This window comes from Cimex lectularius, unplaced genomic scaffold (assembly GCF_000648675.2).
Source record: "Cimex lectularius strain Harlan isolate CLEC.00 unplaced genomic scaffold, Clec_2.1 scaffold11, whole genome shotgun sequence".
NCBI classification, from domain to species: Eukaryota; Metazoa; Arthropoda; class Insecta; order Hemiptera; family Cimicidae; genus Cimex; species Cimex lectularius.
The window spans coordinates 1,545,714-1,565,662 of NW_019392673.1; the positions used below are offsets into that span (position 1 = coordinate 1,545,714).

The following is a 19,949-nucleotide window of genomic DNA, read 5'->3' on the forward strand; positions in this document are numbered from 1 at the left end:
AAAACAATTTTATTAATTAAACATAAAACTGATGGTAATTTACATAAATTAAATTTATTTCCTCTTTTCTATAAACAATTAGAAATTTTTTAATTTGGCCAAACAGGAAATTTATTTCTTACAAACTCTTTGCCACACCATAAGGAAAACAATGGTGGACACTATTCAATTAAATTAATCCACTATGAACGAAGATTTCTTCATCACTATTTTTTAGAATCTAACAGTTTTAGTCCCTCATTCATGAATGAGCTGCATTCCCTAAAAGTGGGGATCACTTTTTAAAGCACTGTAGGACTAATTGTGAAGTCTAAATCACAAAGTTGTCACTGCAAAATAAATTGAAGTGTGACATATATTAAAAAGTGGTGAATCAAAAAGTCAATTAAAATTAAAAACAATAGAAAAAAGTATATTTATTATACAATATTGGCTACAAAATAGAGTCACACACAGTCTCTAAAATATTTTTTGTTTTACCAACAAAACAATTACTGAAGAGCCATCAACATTTCAATTTTAGAATTAATAAAAAAATTCTTTGGGAATGTATCACATTACAAAAATGATAATATAATTTTAAAAGTTGCTTATATAGAAACAAAGCTGGGGATTAACATAATAAGAAAAAATATTAACAATTATTACAAAAAAATAAATACAAATAAAGTAAAGTTGTAAAAAAGAAAATGAACTGTAAACAGTTTAATAATATACTTAATTTGATTAAAATTCATGAGGAACAGTTGGATAGACATCCAACTTAATTGCCACCCAATTTTAAGAACGGGTTTACACATTTTGGCAGGGAGAAAATGATATTTCAAAAATATCGTATAAAGAAGCTACTATTATGCTCATCTTCTCTTTGGCCTCGGAGATATCAATGGACACAATTGGGTCCCTTATTTCTGGAAGATAAATGGTCTGTTTCCGATGTGGTTCCATTTTGTCAAGGTGGAACAAATCCTTGAGCTGCTTTATATAAAATACTGCTATCAGACCTGAAAATATAACTTTCACAACTTTTCCCTTAGACTTTACCTTAAAACATACTTATATCTGTTCCTAAAAATAAATGATTGGCGTAATAAAATCCACAGCATACATTTGGAAAGATATCACATGAGTAGTTCTTCTCTTCTCCGAGTACATTTACTTCTAGGGGATGGTGCGAGTTTACTGAAATAAGCACAATATTTTAAACAAAACCAAAAGAAACAAAATCATCACAGCTTACAGGCATATGTGAAAGAGATGATCGCATCAATGCCAATGAAAATTCTCATTAGCAGTTCGCCACCAGGAAGATGCATTTTGCTGAATGGATGTTTAACTTCGTTAAAATATTTATCAACAACTAATACTTTATCAGCATCATCTTTCATCATTATCTATAAACAGCGAGCAATTAAAGCATGTCTGCTTTAAATAAAAACAAATATGATCAAATTTTACATAGCCATTCCAGACAGTGAGTAAATGGTATATTGCAGGATATTCCTTGGAAGCTGTGCCATCCATAAAAGTTGATGTGAATTTTGACGTGAAATTCGTGAAATCGGCAGTTACTTCATGATCCTCAAAAGCGCTTAAAAAAATCAATTTATGGATAAATTAATCCACATTAACAATTGTTGTCTTGCTTCAGGTTTTAGGTTGGGAATTAGGCTCGCTACTCTATCCCAATAAAATGAACCCACAAAAAAAAAAAAAAAAAAAAAAATCTTAAGGGTAACATCAACTCATGCAAATGTAACGTTAGGAATACTTCTGAGCTAGAGGTTTGTTAGAAAAGGAACTTTTGAAATTGAAAACGAAATATTTGTGTCCTAACCAAGGCAAAAATAGATGTAGTCACTTACATGTATTGCACATACTGAGGGCGAAGTTTATTAAGGAGTGTGACTACATTCGTATGAAGATTGAACCGCACTGCCATTCTAACTGACATATCTAATACTAATTCATCATGGCCTACATTTTCCAATGCACTGAAACCTTTAAAAATAAACTATATGCACAGACAAACCTTTAAAAAAGATAGGCAATACATACTGATGAAATCAGGTTCTGTTGTACACCTGAGGTACATGGATTGTATCGGTCCTAATACCATTAAAGTAAAAACTTTTTCCTTCGCAAAAGAATATGCATTCAATTGGCCATTTCTCATGCCAATGAATAACCACTCACCTGGAATAAAATGATAATGATATAATTATCAATATTTAAAATAGTGAAATATACCTGAAGTCTTGATGCTAACAATGTCGGCTGACATAGTGGCAAGATGTTTGACATATTTTGTTCTCTTTAAAAAATGCTGCCACTGCGTCCACCTTTGGAATATGTAAAGGTAATCCAGTCTTTTTGCACTATCCATCCAATACTTTGGCATGTGGTGTCCGATAAAGTCATAAATCTGTTCCTCGGGTATCTCGTTTATACAGACTTCAAACCATCTCTGAAGAATACTTTTCATTTTATTTTTCGGAGAAAATTTTTAGGGGGTACTAGCAAAGCTTACATTCCATCCAGAAGGCAATGTTGAATCAATGAGGGTTCTCCAGTCTTTGCAGACTTGCCTACATTTGGCGAGCGTCTTACCATCAACAAAATCGAGAATATACGAAATCATTTCAATTGGAAGGTTGAATTCCTTTTCTTGGCATACATCACTTGGCAGTTCAGGGAGTGATTCCACTTCTGTTTTTTCATCCATTGCAACAACACTGTCTAAAATATTCAAAGATTGTGTAAACATTTTTTTTTTTAATAAAGCCTGTACATATGAAAATGCATATTGCAAATTTGCGTGTACATGGTCTTTTTTTTATTACGGTCACAACCTTAACACTATGACCCATATGCAGGGTGGGCGACCAAGACCCGAGGGGTTAAATGCCTGGGTAGACTCGTATCCCATCCCTAAGAGGTCCGGGACTTGGTCGGCTCATGTGTCCTCTCCTTCAAAGATTTCAAATCTAGATCTAGCATACCTATCACACTCTGCGAGGGAGTGCCTTGCCGTTTCTTCTTTTATTTTGCAAAAACGGCAAAAGGGATCTGGTAGAATACCCATTATGAAAAGGTGTCTTCTTAATGGGCAGAGGCCCGTCAGAATACCTATCAGCCTCCTAATTCCCTTCCTTGAGATAGAGAATAGCCATTTCGATTCTGCTGGTTTGATCGCCTTAACAAACTCTTTCGATTGCCCATGTCCAGGGGATAAATTCCACTCCCTAAGGAATTGTTTCATGCCCCAGTTATTAATACGCTCTTTCGCTGTGCTCATAGAGCGAGGTAATACCCGTTGTGGACCCAATGATTTATTCTCTGCAGTCCAGAACAAAGCCAAAAGTGTCAGAAAACAATGCATTGACATTTTTAAAGTTTAATTTCAAAAATAGATAAATTGTCAAAAGTGAGGAACCAATAATTTACGGTTTGACATTGTTCCAGTAATATTCAGTCACAATCAAACATTTTGTTTCGGTATGCTTCAACCAAATTGCACCAAAATGCAATGAACGTATATGTCTCTGGCTAATATTTTAAAAAAAAATCCATTAAAAAATGTCAGTCTTGCTCTCAACTTGTTCTAGTCAACAAATCCAGTTACCAGTCAAGTCGGTAAACTCAAGGTGTTCTTGGAAGTTTGAGGTAGCTTAGGAAGGATTCAGTAAGAAGACAAAATCTGCACAGGCGGTAATAATGATATTGGGATGTGTTGTTAATCAGCAGTATAAATAATGGGTCCAAGACTGCACCCTTGTGAGATGCCAGCTTGTATTGATTTGATATTTGAGTATATGTTGATGCAAGCAATGGTCAGTAAAATAGGATTCAGAGTAAAGATAACTTATGGATACAAAACATTGAATTAATAGTGTACCAGGCATATGATAGACCCTAGGCCACATCCAGAAACACACCTAAACAATACTCTTTTTTCTCAAGAGTGGAGGAAATGGTAAAATGACTCTGAAACCATGCTGGATTGGCTTATTTTTCTAGTAATCCTTGCCACATTTCACTCCAAAGCAGAAGTCAGTAAAAATTCTCAGATAGGTGTTTGAGGTTAGTTTAATTTTTTAGTTTTCTTGGGTGTTGGAGGTTGTTTCTGTAGGATTCGGGTTAATAATCCGCATATGTGGTAATTTTATATGTTGTCAGTATTGAGATGAATAAGGAAAGGGAGATTGGGATATGCTGCCAGTTACTGGTTAATGCTGGACAAACCTCTTGTTTTACATATTACCAAGTTTATAAATATGTTTACAATTGAAAAAAAGTAACTGACTGTACTAACTGAAACTAGAATAATTTTCCTACTAAATCACAGTATTTATATCTTTGTATCCCATTCCCAGCTATGGAACATCTGGCAATGTCTAGAATTTAAGTGACCGACAATATGCCATTTTCCCCATTAAATAGGGTTCGAAGAATGATCTCTCGCGGGATGCCAGCTTGGTCTAATATCCGAGTACTTGTTGCTGCATCACACTCGGTTCAGCAATCGGATTCCAGGCTAAGGTAATAAGGGGTGGAAATAAGCTTTTACACACATATAAAGGAAGCCTGTCGGACCCTATCAGCACTTGAGCCACATTCAGGGAAGACACCCAAGCAAGACTCTTTGTCCTCAAAAGAGCAAAATGGTGTCAACAGCATTGAAACTTTGCTAGATTGTAGAATGATAAGGAAGGAAGGCGGATCAGTGAGAAGAATGATTCTATGAGAATCTAGGATTGAGTAATTAAAATTTAAAACAGATTCTTTTGCGGATTTTGGACATCACAGACTGATTGGTCGGTCTGCAGGAGGATATGTGGAACACTTCCATAAGGGAGTTAAACGTGTGGTATGCAGAATTATATACACACCATAAATAGTTGCAAAATTTGAAATAAACCAATTAAGAAATCTGGAGGAATGTAAAATGTAGCATTTGAAGAAGAAATAATGCATAATTTATATATTACTTGACCACTTTGCGTATGAAGCATATTAACCAGATATGTAAAATATATATGAGAATCACCGTTGTAAGTATCTAATGTTGTGTGTAAAGTTGGTGCAACGTTTGCAAGATAAATGGGCCAACAGGACGGCACAGAACCAATTTTCATTAATTAATCTTCCCCATTTGTAGACGGTGAGCATATAATAACATAAACAAAAATACAGTCTGACCTCAACGTCTCACCTTGAGTGTTAGAGGTTTCGGCCCTTATTTGAATACATGACGCTGTCATGTATGACGTCACCGCCTGCCTGGTTAAACCCTTGTAAAGGATCCATGATGGTGATGATATACCGTATGTGTTTCACTCATTTGATAGTGAAGATACATTACAAACTGGCTGCAGCAAGTTAAAGATCCTTTTGCATTGGCCATTATGGTTGATTCAAGATGCAACATGGTTCGTTGGTCACATTTTATAGTTTCCATCAAAGATATCAGAATCATCACAATGTATAACTTAACTGATTTGTTTTAAACCAACACTTTAACTGAACAAAATTGGACGTTTGACAATATATCATTTACAGCCATTGAAACAGTAGTACAAAGAAAGGGGATAGATCAACCATTACCATTAGCTAAGAAGTCATACTAAGTGCTGAATTTGGTCATCAGACTATCAAAATAGCAATTACCGAAGTATGTCCCCAAGGATAGTAGTATATGACCAAGTCACAAAGTTTAACTACTTAATACACTGTACAATAGGTAACTGGGCCAATACATACCTGCCCCACTACTACAACGGAAAATACACCCAACCTTCCACCCTTACATATGTACAAAAGGTGGCTTTTAAGAGGGCCAATAGACTCCTGAGGTACAAGGAAATAAAGCCAGATCGAAGAGGAGCCACTATAACATTATGGAGAGAATTGAAATAAATGAGTTGGATGTAACAGCATCTGACAAAATGAGAGAAAACTCAACAGACAGACCCTTCCATAGATAACTGAGACTTTTTGGAAAAAGGTAGCCCCAATTTTTAGGTAAACTCTAATATGGTACATAGATGGAGCAAAGATGGAAAGTGAGAAGTTATAGGGGTAAAGGGTACGATACCCTAGTGTACCCTAGCAAGGTCCTTTGGACCAATTCCAACAATTTTCTAAGCTGACACATGGACAGAAGTTAATAATGAAAAAGGTACACAGATTTACATTACACTTTACACCCTCAAACAGTGAGGCATTTATAAAGGTATTAAATGTGTGGGATTTCAACTCAAAATTTGTCTTGGAGTGCCTAAATTGCCTAATAGCTCTGGGAAAACATAAAAACATTATTTTACAATGGGGCCTAGGATTTGAAGATATAGAAAGAAATGAATGATTCACCAACTAACATAAAAGGAGTAAGCAGTCCTCTCATCCATGGTTCCAGAACCACAACTAGGTGCATGAATGAGTACTTAAGTTGGAACTTGAAAAATGGCTTAGAAATAAAAAAATCAAGCATTGGACAAAAGCACCAGGTATTAGGCATGCTAAGAGATTTATACATTTCTCAAAAAGAAAGGCGACAAAACTTCTCTCACTTTCTATATCAGTCAAAATTGGAAGAAAATTATACAACTCTATACCATGCATTGCTCTCTTTATTATTACCTAAAGGAGATGGGCTAAGCAGAATCAGAAACATGCCGACTCGGTCAAGTGAAACCTCAGACATCAACATACATCCTTTGTGAATATGAAGCACTAGCTTGTGTACGGTAAAGCCACTTCAGTAAGGCAATGCTCACACAAAAGTGCACAGTCTCAAAAGAATGTACTTTGTTTTGTGTGAAAAAAAATTTAAAAACAACTAGGTGGCCCTAATGTGATGCTAAGTAAGATCAAGGAAAATTTAACAGTCAAAATTGCAAAATAAAGTGCAGCCTCACACCTATGGGACTAGACAATAAGCATGGTGTATAGTATGCTGAAAATAGTATGAAACATGTAAGGTTTAGATAATCAATTAACTTTTATCCCCAAAAAAATGATGGTAGAGCGTATACTAGGCATGTTAGACCGGCCCTGGCGAAATTTAAGGGTTTTATAAAGCTAGAATCATGTCAATCAGGTTAAATCCAAGTTTTGACCATTTTCTGACCTACTTTGCTTACAGAATGTTTGTTAAAATATGTACAAAAAGCAGTACTTTGTTTATTTATCTTTTCAAATCTTACCAAATTAGAATATTCTCCGACGTAGAACATTTTTCTTTTTATGTACCAACAATGAAATTATTACACCAAAAATATAATGTTTTTAAATTTATAATAACCGTTTATGGTCATTTAATTAAATTTACTTTATGCTTATAATTTTTATTAATATTTTAATTTTATTTAATATGAAATTTCTTCTCTGGCATGAAAGTCGGTCTAAGGGTTTTATAACGGTAGTATCACGAAAATGAGGTCAAATCCAATTTTTGCCAATTTTCTGTAGAATTCGCCATAAATATTTTTCACTGTTGGATGTACCTACTATTACTGAACTGCACTAATCAACGTCAAAATAATTTCTGGCCTTTGTTTGTTAACAAACTTAAGGAGTCTTTGTTGGCAAGTGATAATAAGTTATTCCATAATTCCCCCACTTTTTTTTAATGACGTGTCATTATAGAATAGTATAAATTTTCATTTACACATCTTTTCCTAATTAATCTATCTCTGAGAATCTTCTACTATATTGACTTGATTAGTTATTTCTTTACCTTAAATTTTTGGACATTGCTTAATTTAATGTGTTTAATTTTAATTATGACATTTTACTTTTTATCCTTTAAATATTCTTAGTTCTAAATTTATTATTTGGACTAAGAATATGGACGTTGATCAGCAAAATTCTCCACCACATTCTCAACAAATTCAAATTTATTAATTTTGAAACAGAAGGGACCAGATATAATTCTGGTTGAATGAATGTATTTATTTATATTGTATAAATTAAAATTATAAGTATAAAATAAATTTAATTAAATGATCATAAATCGTTATTTATAGAATAAAAAAATATTATTTTTGATGCATTAATTTCACTATTGGTTAACATAAAAACAAAAATGTTTTATGACGCAGAATATTCTAATTTGATATGATTTAAAAAGTTAAATCAACAAAATCTTTTTTTTTTTCATATTTTAACAAACATTCTGCGAGCAAAGTAGGTCAGAAAATGATCGTAACATGGATTTGACCTCACTGTCGTAATTCTAGCGTTATAAAACCCTTTGATACTGAATTTCGCGGAAATCAGTGTAAATTAATTTTTTGATTGATAATTTCGACGACCTTTCTATACATGACTTTCATCATTTTTTTCAAAACCTAGGAGATCGATTTTCATGGTTGATAATTCGTTTTAAAGAAATTGTCAAGGGCATTTTATAACTGTATCAAACATTAAAATCGGACTATTAATTCCATTTAAAAAAAAGAGATTAATTTCTGACAAATAATGTTCCTATTTTGCGTATTTTCTTATAGTAATCGTTTGTACATGTCGTTAAAAAGCGACGTTCCTCTTCTTTTAAATGGTTTGTTTGACGTTTTTTAATAATCTTTTTAGACGTTTTTTAATTAGAGCCGTTTCAGATAGATATTCCAATAAAGACTTCTTAAAAATAGGAAAAATTTAGAGGACAAAAAATCGATAAATTTAAATTCAAAGAAAAATTTATATTTTGGGGTCTCTGGAGGTGCTAAAACGAAATTTCATATTAGTTTCACGAAAAAAAGTTATGATTTAGTTTACTAGAAATATTTTTTTTTTTTACTATTGATAAACTTTGGTAGCAAGTAGAACTTCGACATAAAAATATTAAAAAACGGAAAATTTCAACTTTCAAAACTGTATTTTGTCAAAACCAGGGCATATTGACAAAAAATTGAGTTTACATGTCCGATATATTTTGTAGTGTAGAATCACCAAAAAAAAAAGTTTGCTCCAAATCTTTGACACACCAACCTGGTCGTCCCCTTGTAAGCATGTCCAAGCAGACTTGTGATTAATTTTTAGTTTTAAGAGAACAAATGTTCATGTAAAAAATATTGATTTTATTAGAGTAATTAACTATGTAATCATAGCACACTGGCAAACCACTGAAGATGGTGAAATACTTAAAAAGACCAACCCAGCTCGGATAGCCAGACCAAGATTATCAATATAATCGGATCGAAGTCGCGATAGCTGAGGTGGTAGAGCAGCGGCGTATTTAGCCGAAGGTCTGGGTTCGAATCCCGCTCGTGACGCTGACTTTTTTATCTCAACCAATACCTTACTTAAAGATTAATTAATTGAAAAGAATTTATTTGGTCAATCGGACCACGAAACCTAATCGATTTAATAAGCAAAATGAAGTATGTTTCACTAAAGCTCTCCGTGGCCATTTCATTTGTCACCGAGAATCAAATATTTTACATGACATTTGAAAAATGGCAAAAAGTAGGGGTTGAGATGGAAAGTTATTGTCCAAGTGGATCGAAGTCACGATAGCTCAAGGGTAGAGTAGGGGCGTATCCCAGCCGAAAGTTGTGGGTTCGAATCCCGCTCGTGACACTGACTTTTTTTATCTCAACTAAAAATCTTAATTAATTGAAAGATATTAACTGGTCTAGCGGACCACGAAAACTAGTGAAGTTAACAAAAATGATTTCATTGTATATATGCTGTAATTTTTAGATGGCAAAGGTGACACCCTGGAACCAATTTTTTATATATTTTATATAACGTAACTGCTCCTCTTCACATCTTGCATCATTTAAACAATCAAAATAACTTTTTTAAATAAACAAAAATATTTGCTTTTGACCCCTGCTTTTGCTATTATGCATCTTATCACTTGTTTTTTGTTGCATATTTCTTTTCTTTCAATTATGGATTGATGGTATTAATATTATGAGAAAGGTTAAATACAAATAAGATCCAATTCAAATTAATCATCCAATATATTATATCACATTCAGAATTGTTTTCATTTTATTAACATATGGATTTGTTTTATTATATACAAACTATACATTACAAGGTCTCCTGGAAAAAAAATAAAAGTAAAAAATAAAATTTAATAATAAGAATACTTTATACATTGGAGACAAAGGTACAAAACGGATAAAAAATCAGATGGACTCTTTTTGCCAAAGCTGTTCTTCGTCCCTTAATTTACATTTTTATGTACAATAATAAAAAATACACATTTGATTCATAAATAAGTTAATATACATAAGACACATTTGAATAAAAAATAAATGGACAAGTGGGTAACAAACTAATTTTGATTTTGGGCTGAAGACCCAGTAACAACTAAAAAATTTCTTGTGATTAAAAATTAAAAAAATCGGTGATTAGTAAAACTTTTAAAGGTTTTGATCACAATCCCTTGTTCATATGGTCATCAAAGGTAAAGGGTTTTTTTGAAAAACAAGAGACAAACTTTAACTAAGAACTTATAAATTAAAAATTGCATCTGGTAGAGCATCTTTTGCTGTTAGCTATATTGCACTAACAAGCAATACTATTTGCAATTTTTCATAAATTCATTAATGTCCTACAATGTAGACTACCTTCACTGGATTTTTGGTACTTTTATATAATTATATACTTCATATTTCTGTTCATTCTCGAAAGATTTATATTCTTCTTAATTTTTTTAAACGAGAAAACAGTGAGAACAGTACATCAACGCCAAAATATTATATTTTAAAAAAATAATCTATAGAGGATTAAAAGTCTAACCTATTTACAAAAGATGCGGGCAATAAATAAGCGATTTTTTTGAAAAAACGCCTTGAACGTAATAACGAGAACGATAATAAATTAATATTGTTTTTATACACCGCTTATGTACATTGTGTTTTAAAGTTCATTTCACAATTTCAATTATACGTGAGTCCTTTGGGTAGAACGTATTTTGATAACGTGTAAAGGAATTTCGGGTACCAGTGCACCCCTATTTGCTTGCTCTCTTGGTGGTCTGGAACGATGAGAGACTTCCATGATTTTTCGACAGGACTTGTGACCAACTCGTACACAGAAGACACTGTGTTAGCCGCACTCGAATACACCCTGAAAGGCATAAAAGCGGCATGTGCAATTTTTTGGCTCTCGATGACAGCGTAACAAGAGGCGAGCACACCATCAACTAGAATAGTCCCTGAAGCAGTTAGAGGTGCGATGACCCCCTGGTCTGTTACATAGCTCGAATCGAGAAGCACACTTGTGGTGAATTCTCCACTCGGGGTTCTTGTATAAAGTAAATCCCCGGGCTCGAGCCTCGCCGCGAAAACCGCCTCTACTGGCCCTTCCTTCGACTGCCGCATAACAAGATGCTGTGGTGTCACCCTCAGCTCGGTTCCCGTTGACAGCCTAAGGCTCACAAACTTCCTTTCAGAGACTGGGTCTCTGTCCAGGAACATGATCACCTCCGAATAGGCGGCACGACCCGTCTCGGGGTCATAAGTCATGACTCTCTCTCCAACCTGCAGCTCACTCAGCCGACGCCTCCCACCGTCTGAAAGAATGACAGTGCTGTTGCCGCTGAAGCATCCTCCAGTTTTGCCGGCTTGTGAAGATTCTAAACAAAATAAAACGTTATTAGGATTTATATTTTTTCCATTATTTATTCTTAGCATTACTATGAAATCAAAACATACTTTGCCAAAGACCAGAAATAATAAAAAATAAATAACTATTTTTACTTATATATAAATTAATATCATTAATATAATTAGTTGAACAAAAAACTTGACAGATAATGAAAAATCTGGTTGCTGACCAATCAAATCTAAAAGGTTTCACCTACAGAAGCCATATAGCAATTTCTCCACTCCAAGCAAGACCAGGACGATTTTAGTTTCGTTTAGATCGAATAATCGATCGAATTTATCTCATATTTCATTGGTTCTCATTGTTTTGTTTTTAATTTTTTTATGGGATTAGATTCCTAAAGAAGAAATTCCTAAAGAATTTTACAAATTATACTTCTAAAGGCGTTGCTGCTTATTTAAATGTAAACAGTTCTTCTAAGGGATTAGCGTGATTCCGCGCCTGATTAGTTCAGGCATGGAGAGATAAGTGTTTTTAAAAAAATTCGCTTGGCACAAGACGGGAGCGTGCGTGTTTATTTTTCTTCTTGATCCTTTCAGTTGAAAACGTTCGGTTCTCTCTTAAGTGCGTGTGGTCTACAGGTAGGCAGGCATTAATCCTGTCGGACTGACATCCACTCTTCTTCTAACGGTACACACTGACATTTCCTCCGTCACACCGCAGATTTCCATTCTGCCCAAAAGGGGATCCTATGGACTAATTGCTCCCCGAGAGTGGGCGCTGCTGCGACACGAAGGGGCCTCGGAACAAAGGGCAATGAATCAAGGGGTTAATTGCAGACTAGGTACTGCATACACCTACGCTTTTTCATTGATAAGATATCTCTTAGTAATTTTTTGTTTAAGCACCGACAAAAACAGCTAGCCAGCTACCCCAGACGATAAGAAATGGAGAGGTTCGGAAAACAAAAGACAGTTTATTTAATAAATTTTTATAAGGGCGATCTCGCACCCCTCGTTAAGGGAAAACAGGAATTGTCCATTCTAAAATAAAAATAATAGTCTAGAAGAAGAGCCGACGGTCGGGAGTCTGTGCCACTAAAGAATACACGAGTTACTCCAAGGCATCTGTTAATGGGAGGTTTATCTTCCGAGCTATTTGTCACCCACTTGAAGAGATAGGATCTCTTCTCTCGCTCACACTCCCCTATACTAATTCTTCCATCTGAATGAATACCGGGAGTCATTCTTCATTCTGGATCGGGCTTGAACGATAATAAGAACTTCCATCTCTTAGGGCCGTCCATCAAAAAATACACATCTATCGAATTTTGGACAATTTTACAAACAACACTGGTAAGAATGTATATATATTTTACGAGGGTTCGCAATAGCAGAAATCATTTCAACCCTTAGGGTACCGATGTTTTTGAAATAAAAAAAAGAAGCCCATTTTAAGATTGTCGGGTTCGAATGCAGGGCCTCTGGCTTCGTACCCGGGACCTTCACCTTACGTGATGACCGCCGTGTCAACGCCTAAACCGTTGCTCCCACCGACGCCCCAAGAATAAGAAAGAATCTTTTACGACTGGCCAAGTGACTTCGTGCACAAAAAAAAAAAATGATTCAGATTAGTAAAAGCTGTCAAATAGTAATTAATTATTTTGAAATCAGTAACTCAGAGCGAAGACTACCTGTACAGAAAGTAAGTAAGAACAGTATTGAACTTTACTAGCGACCTGTAAAGAATATTGAAGGCATTCGTGTTGAGATTAGTACAACAATGAGTTAAGAAGTCTAGCAGCATTTTTAAGCTGGAGAATTTATTATAATCAATGTGGGCAGTAAAATTGCAAGAAAACAGTTGGTTCTCTAAAGACCAGATGTAAACTATAGAGCATCCAAGTCAGAGGGGAGAAATAAGCAGACATGTGTGATATGATGTAATGAGTATGGAAAATTTTAAATCATAACCAAAGAGAAAAAATGTTGGGTATTTTAGAAAGGAACGAAAGTTGGACTTGAATTTTTTAGAAAGGAACGAAAGTTGGACTTGAATTTGAAATTTGGTGGTTGATCGGTTTGATATAAAATAATTAAGCATTTTTGTCCATATATCTCTTCCATGCCTAATTAATGGAACACAACAATATATTAACTTTTTTATTTCGAACATTTTGTGTGCTACATAAAAAATAATATAGAACAATTTTTTGACATGATGCACACTACTTTTTCATATTCCAATCCAAAGGAAAAAATCAAAACAAAGTAGTGATTTGGTCGTTTTGGATAATTTAGGTCTGCCTATCCTCGCTGGGTGAGTTTATCAGACTCACTGAAAATGGGAGGTTCTCTAAAGACCAATGGTATACAAGTAGTCTTCATCGATAGATATCAAATATAGATAGATATCATATCGAAATGAAGAGTACTTACGTATTTTAGAATGGAGGGAAGATCGTTGATGAAAATATAAGAGTGGAGAGAGATGTCTACATTGGGGGACACCATATGGAACTTTTATTATTTGCTACTGATTACTGCCTTGTACAACAATCTTTACAGTTTGTTAAATAACTATTATTTGGATAATCTCGCTACTTCTACTTGCGAGGATTATTAGATATGATTTGATGTTCCTCCTCGTTGCCGTGAGGTTTATCCCACTATTTTGTACTTATCATGCTGCTTATCCTTATTGCGTTAAGATCATAACCTAATCTGAGCAATAGGCAAGGGAAAAGGGAAAACTCACATCAATTGACGTGTTGTCTGTTTTATTGGCATAACCTAACCCCTACAGCTTTCGGCGATTCTTTCGGGCTGTTTCGAACTGCAAAGGCGGACAGATTTTGCTTTATTAATTTCCGGGCATGGTAGGAGTATGAAACATAGATAATAAATTCTGAAAACAATAAAATATCTTAAAGAGAGAAACATGGTTCCATCCATTGTTGCGCCCTTTCAGAATTTGTCACCGGCGCCCACTGTTCTTCCTGATTTATTATGGAGGAAAGCGGCCTCGCACCAACACGGTTCAAATATAAATTTAAAATCTACTTCGATCTTTGAATCTCACCTGCTTTGACAGAACAGTGGATATGGGCCTTGGATTCGTAGTAGACCCAATCGAACCCGGCTTCGACAGCCAGCCTAGCCAGCATGCCGAGCTTCGCTCTGTCCTTGTCCGATGTCTTTATATCCACTGCTCTCCCTTCGTAGTGCAGGGAGTCGATGGAATGGAAACCCTGCTCGTCCCATCCTTCGGTTACAAGCAACTTCACTCCCGGCCACTGGTTCATGACAGAAATGGCCAAGGTGTTCAGCTTCTCCATACACCTCTGAAAATAAAAAGGAAAACCGATTAAAAATATATTTAAGTAAACAAGGAACACATTTATTTTATATTTTGTTTTATTGGAGGTTAAATAAAGTTGAAGTATTTTGTTCTCTAACGTCCAAAGAATTGTTGTCTGAGGCTGATATCAACTATTGATTCAGGAGGTAAAAACTATTGATTTATTATTTCTTTTGAATAGCACTTGATTGGTTTAACGTACGTATATCACTTATCCACAAAGAGAAAATAATAATTAAATAAACATAGTTATGATGTAACTTGGTCGTTAGAGATCATTTCGCCCATCCTCGCTGGGTTGGTGCCTTTGGCCATCGACAGTGTTGGATTTGTTTTCTTGCCTCACCCTACTTATAACCTTGACCAACTACAGACTCAATGTAATGAAGACGAGTTAGCAGACTAAAATGACCAGTAACAATCAAATTAAAAAAAAAAAAAAACTAATCTTTGCCATATTTCTTCAATGCCGAATTAATGAAACCGAATTTTATTCACATCAACACATCACTTGTCCATGCAGAGACAAAAAATTAAATGAATTTGTAATTTGATCTACTCAGCGACTAAATTACAGATTCATCACCCCCACAGGAGGAAATCTCACTACAGTTGTGACATGTAAATTTCTATCATTGGCCAAGAATTCAATGTAGATCAATTAGTGGATTCTCTCCCAGCTATAATTAAACCTTTAAGTGGAACAAGAAAATCATGTCTTCTTTTTTTCTCTCACTCTTTTATATATATTTTTAATCAACCTGACAACCTAACACCTAACTAATTTATCGTCTAGAAAATTTCATTAGGTGAAGTATAGTAATTTGGGGCTAAAAATGCTAACTCGGCCTTTGTTTGGTACAATTAAAATTTCGGCCGATCACAGCAAGTAAAAGTGAAAGGTTTGATTATCCAATTCGTCACACCACGTCATTAACTGACCTTGGTCATTACGTACTCTTCGTACCTCCTCTGAATAACACCCAAAAATTAAATAAAATACAAACAATTCCTAAGGTTTTAAAATTGCAATTTGGCATTACCGATAAATAAAAAAAACCTTAAAGGGTTTATTGTTGTGTATTTTTTTGTTTCTTGCTTTATGTATAGAGCAGCTCGATTTCCTCTTTAACGGCCGTTTATTAAATTCAAACCATCAACCGACCAAGAGGTGGTAGGGGTGTTAAGAAACGTGGGAGTCAAAACGGCCCGAGTATTGGGTGCCAACAACACGATCAAATCGAACCGCCCGACGTCCTAAAACACGTGTTAACCACTCGGCGTAGGCGGATGATCCTCGGGGGCTGACCGACGGGCGACAGGCCGAGGGCCGAAATTCACTCTAAGTCGACAAGGAATTATGAGGCCTAGGGTGATTATAGGACGATAATCTTGGGACACCCTTTTAGATTTTATTTTATGACACCCTCTGGAGACGCCCAGTGCTGCGAGCCGTTGAAGGGTATATGATCAGTTAAACTTTCACCTTCTTTTTTGCAGTATACCTGGGCGTTTCGTCCAAAATGAAAAATTTGATTGATTTATGGTGGTTTGTTTCAATAATCCTCCAATGGATTGAGATTAGCAGATTTAAGAGAATCATTGGCCAGAAATTCTTCACTGTCCTATTTTTACACTCTGCTCTAAATAACTTTATTTCGATGGATGATTTATAATTTTAAAAAATACTTCAAATCGCAACGTATTGACACAAACAAACTCTCAGCAAAACTGGCAAACATATTGCCTCAGTTAAACAGGCTAAAAATCAGCTATAGGACTATATACCGAACATTGGCATGTGAGAAAACACCTACCCTCTATGGATCTACCTACCATGATGACCCCATTTGTAGGTTATGTAATGACGAGGAAGAAACTATCATACATATATCTTTGAATGCGAATGGAATGGAGACATAACCTAGTGTATCAAGATGACCCCAGAAAAATAATTGTTGATTGTTAAATATTGTGATATTTCTTCATGTGGTAAAGGGGGATGAACGACTAAACAATTATTACATGATTGAAAACTTTATACGCAGTAGATTTAGACCTAGTGTACATTTTACATGGATCTCCTTCACGATCCTTGCTTGCATCTGGTTATTTTCTCCTATTTGAAAGGAAGGTAGAAGAGAAAAACAGTCGGCCGTTATAATTTAGGCCAAGGCCCCTAATTTTCTTTCGGTATCGGTCGGCCATCTTCAACCGGTGCCGTTTGTGTCGTTGCGTGTAAAGACGGGTGCGTTGTGGCGTGTGTTTGTCAGTGTTTTGACAGCCGGCACCCCTCTGAGATTTACAACCACCTCGGGAGATGGGAGAGGACCCCCGGTGGGGTTGGGGCGACACAAGGAAAGCCGACGATGCCATTAACAACGGACCCAAGGTTCACCACGTCCCAGGCGGACAATATATCTGGGACCGAGGATCTGAGATAGTTCCTCCCCCCCCCCGTCATTCAGAAGAAAGCGGACGATACAATAGTACGGAATAGAAACGGAATCTAGGATTATTCTGCCACTTTTTTCCATGGATGACAATAGATCCTTAATTGTCTGTCCGACGTCAATTTTGTTGCTGGATCGGAAAGGGGGAAAAATTTTATAAACGTTCGATTTCACAAGATGTTAGGCTTAGTTTTTCTTTACATTCACTTATCTCCTAATCTACTTTTAAACCATTGTTGGTCCTACAATTTTTTGCACCTAGAAAAATCAATCATCAATATACTCGTTTAGAAAAAGATGCGTACATCTGTAGAAACTATATGTACACTCTCAATTTTCTTTCAATCTCTCTTTTTCTCTCTCTATGTCTATATTTCTCTCACTCTCTCTCTCACTCTCTCTCTCTCTCTCTCTCTCTCTCTCTCTCTCACTCACTCACTCACTCACTCTCACTCTCACTCTGTATCACTCCCTCTCCCACCCCTTTCCCTTTATGTATGTATCGCTCCCTCCATCCCTCACTATCTCGTTATTTATTTATCAATCTATCTATCCGTCTATCTATACATACTTATTTATTTGTCTATTTTTCCAGCTATGTAGCTATGAATAAGCTACGTTTCTTTCTTTCTACCTCTTTGTTATTACTTTTCTTTATATACCAATCTCTCTCAACCTTTCTCTCTCTCTCACTCTCTCTCTCTCTCTCTCCCTCTCTCTCTCTCTCTCTCTCTCTCTCTCTCTCTCTCTCTCTCTCAGGTTGTTAGTATGAGTGTTCTAGCATGAACGGTATGGGAATACCCTTAAGTAGTTTACAGATCATTACGTAGACAAATACACTATTTATAAAGGTAAAAAATGGTTTTGCACCGAAATCGTTTGTAATGTCTTTGTAGAAGTATTAAAAAGTTTGAAAATGATTGAAATGATTCCTTCACAAAATCACCCCTGAATGTTACTTTTCTCATTGTGGAAATTAAAAAGCATTTTTGTATTACTTTTAACTAGATTAGTTCTGCAATTTTATATATGACGTCTAGCTTTTAAAGTTATTACATAACGTGCAGTGTTTGATTTTAGCATCTAATTTAGCTTACTGTGCTCTAATCCTTATCAATTACTGCAAATCCTATTGTCCGATTATAATCGTTTTTGAGGATTAATTGCATGACTTTATGATTCTTTCGACACGAGCGAATTCGTTGGAAACATATAAAAAATTATTCGGTAATAAGGCTGCTTTCTCGGATCGCAGGACCGGGAAGGCTGCTTTCTCCCATCGGTATTCATAAACAAGGGGAAGAGAAAAAGGCCGATGATGCACGAACACTCGGAGTTGTAAGAGGTCCGTCGTGAGTTCTCATCCTCGTTCAGGAAGCGATTAGAATACCCGGTCAGATTCTCCCTCTCTGTTCACGTTTTCCCGGCCCTCCCCTCTCGTCGGGTCCCCCGGAGTCCCAGATCGGCTCATGGTTACCCTCTATCCCGGGGGAACCTGTCATTACCGGACAACACGTATCTTTCTCGGCCCTAACAACCAAACGGCACGTAACAGAAAATTGTATTTACTATTCTGTTAACTCGGCCGGTCATTCCGGTTTAAACGGTCTATTTTTTTCCCCTTATTCCTAGTAAGCCAATCCAGATCCGCGTCCTGTCGGGTGTCCGGTAGGAAGGAAAGACCGACCGCAGCCGACACCCGGTCGGGAAACCTCACGAGATTCGATTTCACTCCGCACTTTTTTAGTATCGGATATACTAAAAACCACGACACCAGTAAATAAAAAAAGGATGTAATTATAACTGCTGTGTCCTTCCATCAAGAAATCGCGGCTTTATCAATTAATCCTAATAAAAATTAATATAATTCATGCCTGCAAGGACGGGCTAAACGACAATCCGATTATCCTTTAAACGCAATATTAAAAATATTATCTTTTATCATTTCGTACTAAAAAGAATTTTGGTTTATTATGCTTTGATATTTTTTTTTTAAAGATGCTGATTGTTTTTTTCATATAATTTTTTTTAGATAAGGTACATTTCAAAAATCCATTTGCCATAAACGCCCTCTAGTAATCTTTACAAGCAGCCTTCTAGGGTACGCTTTAGTCATCAGGATCAATCAGCGGATCGCATATGATTAATAGAGTAAAAAAGGGGTGCCTCAAAATACTCGTTCAAAATGAATATACACCTATAATTGTAAAATGTTACGGGGCTGAATGAAAACTTTAAGTCTTGCGAGACAACCCTCATCAACGTATAAATGATATTATGAACTACACTTTGAGTTGGCTTCAACAAAAAAAAAAGAGGTTGAAACAAGCTTCAATAATATTTAAAATCTTTTAGTATTGTAGTTTTCTTTTTCTCCCCAACTTAAAATATTTCTTACAAAGAGAAGCTACGGACGTGAATTCATAATTTGGATAAACCTTATACTGATGATACGACCGTTCTTGTCAATGGGCTTGCAGGTCAAAAATAGAGATGGGTAGTGTAGTGTTGTGTTTCATAAGGATAGATCAGAGAGAGAAGAGAGAAAGAGAAAGGGAGAGAGAG

At 35.6% G+C, this 19,949-nt stretch overlaps 2 protein-coding genes across 4 annotated transcripts in view; both read right to left on the bottom strand.

Moving 5' to 3' along the window:
• Window positions 1–385: 385 nt before the first annotated feature.
• Window positions 386–7,231, bottom strand: LOC106668368. 3 transcript variants are annotated; one of them, XM_024225368.1, is made up of 9 exons: window positions 7,209–7,231; window positions 2,531–2,739; window positions 2,251–2,467; window positions 2,059–2,196; window positions 1,866–2,001; window positions 1,459–1,591; window positions 1,241–1,394; window positions 1,057–1,182; window positions 386–1,004 (listed from the first exon to the last, which is right to left on the bottom strand). In XM_024225368.1, exons 2-9 carry the CDS (start codon window positions 2,723–2,725, stop codon window positions 793–795), a joined length of 1,311 nt encoding a protein of 436 aa, XP_024081136.1. In that variant the 5' UTR covers window positions 2,726–2,739; window positions 7,209–7,231; the 3' UTR covers window positions 386–792. The 3 variants fall into 3 exon arrangements, with proteins under 3 accessions (XP_024081136.1, XP_014252536.1, XP_014252537.1); XM_014397050.2 differs by lacking the exon at window positions 7,209–7,231 and adding an exon at window positions 5,051–5,207 and having other exon boundaries at window positions 2,531–2,735; XM_014397051.2 differs by lacking the exon at window positions 7,209–7,231 and adding an exon at window positions 5,051–5,203.
• A 2,784-nt stretch (window positions 7,232–10,015) lies between these two features.
• The window catches only part of LOC106668369 (tiggy-winkle hedgehog protein), a 56,220-nt gene continuing 46,286 nt past the window's right edge, over window positions 10,016–19,949 (bottom strand). Inside the window, exons 2-3 of the mRNA XM_014397052.2 lie at window positions 14,653–14,914; window positions 10,016–11,599 (exon numbers count right to left, since the gene is read on the bottom strand). Of these exons, the coding sequence (XP_014252538.1) occupies window positions 10,902–11,599; window positions 14,653–14,914 (960 nt within the window). The 3' untranslated portion in view covers window positions 10,016–10,901. The remainder of the gene's footprint in view (window positions 11,600–14,652; window positions 14,915–19,949) is intronic.